This window comes from Neophocaena asiaeorientalis, unplaced genomic scaffold (genome assembly GCF_003031525.2).
Source record: "Neophocaena asiaeorientalis asiaeorientalis breed wild unplaced genomic scaffold, Neophocaena_asiaeorientalis_V1.1 scaffold54, whole genome shotgun sequence".
Classification (NCBI taxonomy): Eukaryota; Metazoa; Chordata; class Mammalia; order Artiodactyla; family Phocoenidae; genus Neophocaena; species Neophocaena asiaeorientalis.
Window position 1 is genome coordinate 1,422,434 of NW_020174938.1, and position 7,342 is coordinate 1,429,775.

At 44.9% G+C, this 7,342-nt stretch overlaps 1 protein-coding gene across 1 annotated transcript in view; it reads left to right on the forward strand.

Moving 5' to 3' along the window:
- The window catches only part of SIN3A (SIN3 transcription regulator family member A), a 44,166-nt gene extending 37,019 nt beyond the window's left edge, over positions 1-7,147 (forward strand). Inside the window, exons 19-20 of the mRNA XM_024761744.1 lie at positions 3,294-3,501; positions 6,043-7,147. Of these exons, the coding sequence (XP_024617512.1) occupies positions 3,294-3,501; positions 6,043-6,273 (439 nt within the window). The 3' untranslated portion in view covers positions 6,274-7,147. The remainder of the gene's footprint in view (positions 1-3,293; positions 3,502-6,042) is intronic.
- The last annotated feature ends 195 nt before the right edge of the window (positions 7,148-7,342 follow it).

Genomic DNA, 7,342 nt, shown 5'->3' on the forward strand with positions numbered 1-7,342 from the left:
ACAAGAGTTTTAGGAGTCAGTAGTAACTTCCCTTCAGGAATGTGTGTCAGAGTCTCCAGGGTTTGATGATTCACTTGGAAGACTCAAGGACTCAGCATGTAGGCATACCCACAGTGATGGTTTACTGTAGCGAGAGGATACAAAGCTACATCAGCAAAGGGAGAAGGTGCCTGTGACAAAATCAGAGGATGCCAGGCGCAAGCTTCTAAGGGGCTGTGACTTCCACTGGAGGCACAAGTACACTCCTCGTTCCTCCAGCAGCAAATTATGACAATATGTTTGAGATGCTGCCTACCAGAGAGGCTCATTGGAGACTTGGTACTGGGGGTTTTATTGGGTGCTACTCCTGCAGGCACCCTCTGCCTAGCTTGTACCAAAATTCCAGACTTCCAGAAGGAAAGCAGGTTTTCAGCATAAACCATTTATTTTGTACAGTTTAGGTACAGTGAGGCACTCTTATCATTCAGGGAATGGGGGAAACTCTCCCAAAATCCAAGATGCCAGAACCCAGCCAAGGGACAACCTTGTAAGCACAGTTTTCAAAGGATAGCAGTCTTAGGCCTGCTATGTTAACTCTCTTCACGGAATTTTAAAAATTTCCTGGGCTTCCCTGGTGGCGCAGTGGTTGAGAGTCTGCCTGCCGATGCAGGGGACGCGGGTTCGTGCCCCGGACCAGGAAGATCCCACATGCCGTGGAGCAACTGGGCCTGTGAGCCGTGGCCGCTGAGCCTGCGCATCCGGAGCCTGTGCTCCACAACAGGAGAGGCCACAACAGTGAGAGGCCCGCGTACCGAAAAAAAAAAAAAAAAAAAATTTCCTCCCCATATATGGGCAAGTTGTATGCTGGACCTCTGTCTGAGGATGAAGACAGAGTTTCAGAAGTAGAAAATAGGTTTTGCTGTAGTAGATTGGCTTTCTTCCTTCCCCAAATTTTGCGAATTGAAATCTCATGTCTTACATTCCCAGAAAGGTATTATCCCAGTATTATTAGACTTAGTCCTAATTGGAATATGGAAAGGGGTGAGAACAGAAGGGCCCTGCCAGCTTCTTCCATTCACTGAGTCATTTAACAGACTTCAAGCAGCTGCTCTGTGCCAGGCCCCTTTCTTAACAAAACAGATTTAGTCTCCATGCTTTATTTATTTATTTATTTATTTAATTTATTTATTTTTGGCTGCGTTGGGTCTTTGTTGCTGCGCACGGGCTTTCTCTAGTTGTGGCAAGCGGGGGCTGCTCTTCGTTGTGGTGTGTGGGCTTCTCATGGCAGTGGCTTCTCTTGTGGAGCACGGACTCTAGGCACGTGGGCTTCAGTAGTTGTGGCATGCAGGCTCAGTAGTTGTGGCTCACGGGCTCTAGAGCACAGACTCAGTAGTTGTGGCGCACGGGCTTAGCCGCTCCGCAGCACATGGGATCTTCCCCGACCAGGGCTCAAACCTGTGTCCCCTGCATTGGCAGGTGGATTCTTAACCACTGCGCCACGAGGGAAGTCCCTCCATGCTTATGAAACATAACATTGTATATTTCTCAACAGATTGGCAAAATTCTTAAAAAGATTTGTAATCTTTGTTATGGAGCGTGTGGGGAAGAGGGGAGGCACTTTGATTTACTGTGGGGGGAAATGTTGATACAGTCATTCCAGGATCAGAGCAGTTAAAATGTATAGGACCTTTACCCTGGAACTTTAATTTTTAATAATTTGCCTTACAGCTATTACAGCTGAGATTCTTTCTCAGTCTTTTTGTCCTTAAGATCCCTTACAGTCTTAGAGATTGAATACACCAAAAAAACTTTTGTTTATGTGGATTATATCTAGTAATATTTACCACATTAGAAATTAAAACTGAAAAATGTTTACTATGTTTATGAATTCATTAAAAACAATGCTAAATGCATTCTGTGTTATCATAAGTAATATTTTAATGAAAAGCTACTTCAAAACAACAAATTAGTGAAGAGTGGCATTGCTTTACATTTTTGTAAATCTGTTTCATGTCTGGCTTAATAGAAGAACAGCTGGATTCTCATATCTGCTTCTACATTCATTCTGTTGCACTATTTTGTTTCGTCAAAATACGTGAAGAAAATCTGGCCTTACTGAAAAATGTAGCTGAAAAAAGCAGTATTTCCATATCCTTTCAGATAATTATGGATATTCTTTGATATGACAGCAGAACTGTCCAAGTAGTAGTTTCTTAAAGGTTAGTTGCAGTATCAGTGAACTTTTCATTGGTTATGTCAGAATCCATTGGTTTATCTTATACTTTGAATTTTTTTATGCATGGTTTTATAACTTCAGGCAGTTGGTTATTTGGAACATTTTAGTGCACTAAGTTATGCAGACCTACCAAATGTTGACATGTCTTCATTTTACATTATTCCCACCCCCCACCCAGCCCCCCCAAAACACCACATTTATTAATATTGCCGTCGACCTCATCAGTCACTTTTTTTTTTTTTTTTTGCGGTACGCGGGCCTCTCACTGTTGTGGCCTCTCCCGTTGCGGAGCACAGGCTCCGGACGCGCAGGCTCAGCGGCCATGGCTTATGGGCCCAGCCGCTCCGCGGCATGTGGGATCTTCCTGGACCGGGGCACGAACCCGCGTCCCCTGAATCGGCAGGCAGACTCTCAACCACTGTGCCACCAGGGAAGCCCTGAAGCAATGTTTTTAATAGCAAAGTGTAGGAAACAGTAGAACTGTCTAGCTGACAACCTTTCTCTGCTTGTGTTGGAGGGAATTAAGCCTGCCAAGGCATCCACTGATGTGAATTATCTTCTTTCCTAGATGTGTAGAATAGCACTAGTTATGTACCATCTGTGGGAGAATTGAAAAAAATAGACATTTAAGTAATTTTCTGTGCTCTGTGGTTCAGATGAAGGACCTGATTAATTCCTGTTAAGGAATTGTTCAATTAAGACACATTCCTCTGTAGCAGTTAAAGAGAATGACACAAATCTATCTGTAGTGAAGTGAAAAAATCTTCATGACATTAAGTGAAAAATTGAGAGAGACCTAGAAGATTTTAAATGAAAACTGCTAACAGTGGCTACCTGTGGCAAGGCAAGTGGGATTTCGAGAATTGGGGTAGGGGGTAGTTGGCAATTTCTTTTTATTCTTTGTATCTCTGCAGTTGAAAAAAAATTTTTTTAAACAATAAAACCACTGGACGTTTAAAAAATGTATGTAATTAAAATTGTGATACGTGCTGTGAAGGCAAATAAAAAACTTTTGGGGCAGCCATGGGAACCTGCACCTGGAGGAGCTCTCATCCTGCAGGGCTTTGCTGCTTTGTAGGAATCTGCGGCGGATCCGGAAGTGTCAGCGTGGTCGAGAACAGCAGGAAAAGGAAGGGAAGGAAGGGAACAGCAAGAAGACCATGGAGAATGCGGATAGCCTGGATAAGCTGGAGTGTAGATTCAAGCTGAATTCCTATAAGATGGTATATGTGATCAAGTCAGAGGACTACATGTATCGGAGGACCGCCTTGCTCCGGGCTCATCAGGTGAGAACCAGTAACTGGAATTTCTCCACACTTCTCCCTCCTCCGCCAGGACCAGGCCTGCCCCAGAGGCTTCTGGTTGTTTCTCTCCCTTTGTGAAAATCTCTTGGATTTGAGAATTGTTGAGTAAGGATGCCGTAACAAAGTCCCACAGACTGCGTGGCTTAAACAACAGAAATTTATTGTCCTACAGTTCTAGAGGTTGGAAGTCCAAGGTCGAAGTGTTGGCAGAGTTGCTTTGAACCTTCTGAGGGCTGTGAGGGAAAAACTATTCCTTGCCTTTCCTAGCCTCTGGTGGTTTGCTGGCAATCATTGGCATTGCTTGGCTTGCATATTTCTGCCTTCATTTTAACATGGCATTCTCCCTAAATGCATGTCTGTGTCCAAATTTCCCCCTTTTAAAGAATGCCAGCCATGTGGGATTATGGGTCCACCCTACAACAGACAGTATGAGCTCACCTTAACTAATTACATCTGCAACAACGTTATTTCCAAGTAACATCACATTCTGGCGGGGGGGAAGCTAGGATTTCAACATATGAATTTGTGGGGACACGATTCAGTTGATAACAGCTGGTCACACCTTCCAGTGAAGCTACTCCTAGCATTTACATTTCAGGTAGTATTGCTTGTATGAATCCTGTCTGTTTTCTCATGCTACCTGAATTGTGAAAGTCCTAGTGCAGTTATGTACCAAGGTATTGTGCCAGGCCCTGGGACTACAACCGTGAGGTAGAGCATATAAGGTAGTGTGATGATGTGCACTACCAAGGAGAGAAACTAGGTGAAGTGATCAAGGGTAACTGGCAGGCAGGGCCCTGCTTTTGTTGGGGAAGACCTCTCTAAAGAGGTGACGCTTGAGGCCTGAACAATGACAAGGATCCAACCTGGTGCAGAGTTGGGGGTTGGTACTTTTTAGGCAAAGGAAGCAAGCAAGCACAAGGCTGGGAAGGAGGAAAGGACTTGGCATTTTCAAGAAACTAAAAACATCAATGTGGCTTGCGCCATAGGGAAAGTGGGGTGCATGAAGTTGGAAGGGTGGACAGAGGCTACATTACTTATTCTCATAGGCTGCGGTTTGGATTTTGTTTGAGGTACATTGAGACATCGTTGACAAAGACATAGACTGATGAGAGCGAGTGAGGGCACCAAGTTGGAAGGGCAGAGACCACTCGAAAGACTGCTTTCATTCATATGAGATGTGATGTCTACCCAGACTACCAGGGTTGTAGAGGAATTATAATTAGATTGGAGGGACTTCCCTGGTGGTCCAGGGGTTAAGATTCCACGCTTCCAATGCAATAGGCGTGGGTTCAATCCCTGGTCAGGGAACTAGGATCCCATATGCTGCGTAGCACAGCCAAAAAAAAAAAAAAGATTGGACATATAACTGTCAGGATGTGGTAATGTTTGGATGTAGGGAGGTTAAGAGAAAGGGGAACATTAAGGATGATGCCTGGTGGTTTTTGGTTTTTGGTTTTGTTTCTTTGCTCATTTTGCTTGAGTAAATGGGAAGTTTAGGGGTACATCTGTTAATAGGAAGGGGTTACCAGGTTTGGGAGACAGATGAAAAGACTACAGAACATTCAAGTGGGAACCATAGGTTGGGTGATTTTTTTTTTTTTTTTTTTTTTTGCGGTACGCGGGCCTCTCACTGCTGTGGCCTCTCCCGTTGCGGAGCACAGGCTCCGGACGCACAGGCTCAGCGGCCATGGCTCACGGGCCCAGCCGCTCCGCAGCATGTGGGATCTTCCCGGACCGGGGCACGAACCCGTGTCCCCTGCATCGGCAGGCGGACTCTCAACCACTGTGCCACCAGGGAAGCCCTTGGGCGATTTTTAATGTACTTCTCTCATGGTGCTGTGTGTTGTATGCCTGCATGTTTCTGATTCAAATGATTTGGGGAGCTGGGCAACACCTAATTTATCTTTGGATCCCCTTCTCTGCCTTGCTTGTGGGCACTAATAAATATTTACCAGATGTATAGGTAGGAACAAAAACCTCCACTGAAGATCTGCTATGCCCAGCACTGTGCTGGGCAGGGTGGGGTAATAGCGTGAAGGGAGAGTGGGTTTTAAGCCCTTTACCTTGTTTTACTTAGAAGTGGATTGCCATGCTGACAGAAATGACTAACGGCTTCAACTCAGTGTCTCACTCCGGGTATGTTAGAATCAGCTGGGTTGCTGGTTTAAAACTGCAGATTGATCAAGTCGTTCTCTCCCCACCCCCTGCCCCGCCCCCCTACGTGATAATGATGCAGGAGGCTAAAATCGAGAAGCACTGAGCTCGTTCTGCCCAGACCTTGTGTGGTATTTCTTTGGGAGCTTTATGAATTCCAACTCCTTATGTGTTCTAGGTTCTTAATCTCTTTCAATTCTTTTCTTTAAACAGATTCCTAATTTTTTTTTTTTTTTTAAAACTTATCAGTGGTATCAGCACTGACAAGCCCACATCTTCTGGCACTTTAGGAGAAAATTGGGCTTTGTATTTGAAGGTTTTTAGTCCTAGTTCATGGGTTGTTTTTTTCTTCATTCTATTTTGCAGTCCCATGAGCGGGTAAGCAAGCGGCTACATCAGAGGTTCCAGGCCTGGGTAGACAAATGGACCAAGGAGCATGTGCCCCGTGAAATGGCAGCAGAGACCAGCAAGTGGCTCATGGGTGAGGGGCTGGAGGGCCTGGTGCCCTGCACCACCACCTGTGACACAGAGACCCTGCACTTTGTGAGCATTAACAAGTACCGTGTCAAATATGGCACAGTGTTCAAAGCCCCATAACTGCAGAGCCAGAGCAGATAACTTGAGGGGTGTGTGTGTGTGTTGGGGGGGGCACGTGTACTCGCACACACTGAAGAAACAAGGAAGATGCCTTTCAAGCCTCACTGGGCCTCTCTGGGACATGGCCACCTGATCTGTGTGTGGCTGGTGCAACCTGGCACCAAGTGGGCTACATATAAGGAACGTGGATACCTTACAAAGCCGGAGCTGGAACTTTTCCCAGGGGTTTTGGGCATTACCCTGCCCTGGAGGGGAAGAAATCCATGCAAGCACAGGGATATGCAGCTTGCTTGCACACACCAGCAGAGCTAAGACTGCAGCCTCCTGGGGCCTGACCTTCAGTGAGAGAACCGGATGCTGTTCACACCTTGATTGGATGGGCGAGCATTGACCGACAGACTGGGGAAGGACTCAATGCTTAGATGGATTGTAACTCTGATGGTCATTGCTCCTTTCCTCTTCCCCCCCAAAAGGAAAAAAAACTGTATTGGATTTTTTTTTTCCTGGTCACTTGAGCACATCTAGATCACCCATTAAGATTTTCTCTGGGACCTGCAGTTTGGCTTTGGGATTGATCATCTTGTGGATTTGATTCCTGACGAATCCCTTGCTGCCCACCCGTTATTCTCTCCTCTGGTTCTCAACCTCAACAAGTTCAAATCAGTCGTCCTTTTTAGCTCCCGTGGAACTGTTTTGTACCTGCTTCTTTACTAGTCTACCCTAGTGCCATCCACCAGCTTTACTCACACACACACACACACACACACACACACACACACACACACAGTTTTAACTTGGTTTTTCTTTTTTTTTTGTAAATAATGTACATACTGTCAATTTTTTATTAAAAGAAATATGCTTTGATGTGCTAGCATAACTGCTCTAGCTTCTTGTGTACCATAGTTCTATGTGGCTTCAGATTTAGTACCTATGAACAGATGTACAAGACATTTATTACACTTTTTACCAAAGGGAGTTACCGTTGTAGTACTTTTATGTAAAACTTGTCTTCCCCTTGCCCCAACTTTTTTTTTTTTTTTTTTTTTTTTTTTTTTTAAAAAAAAAATTT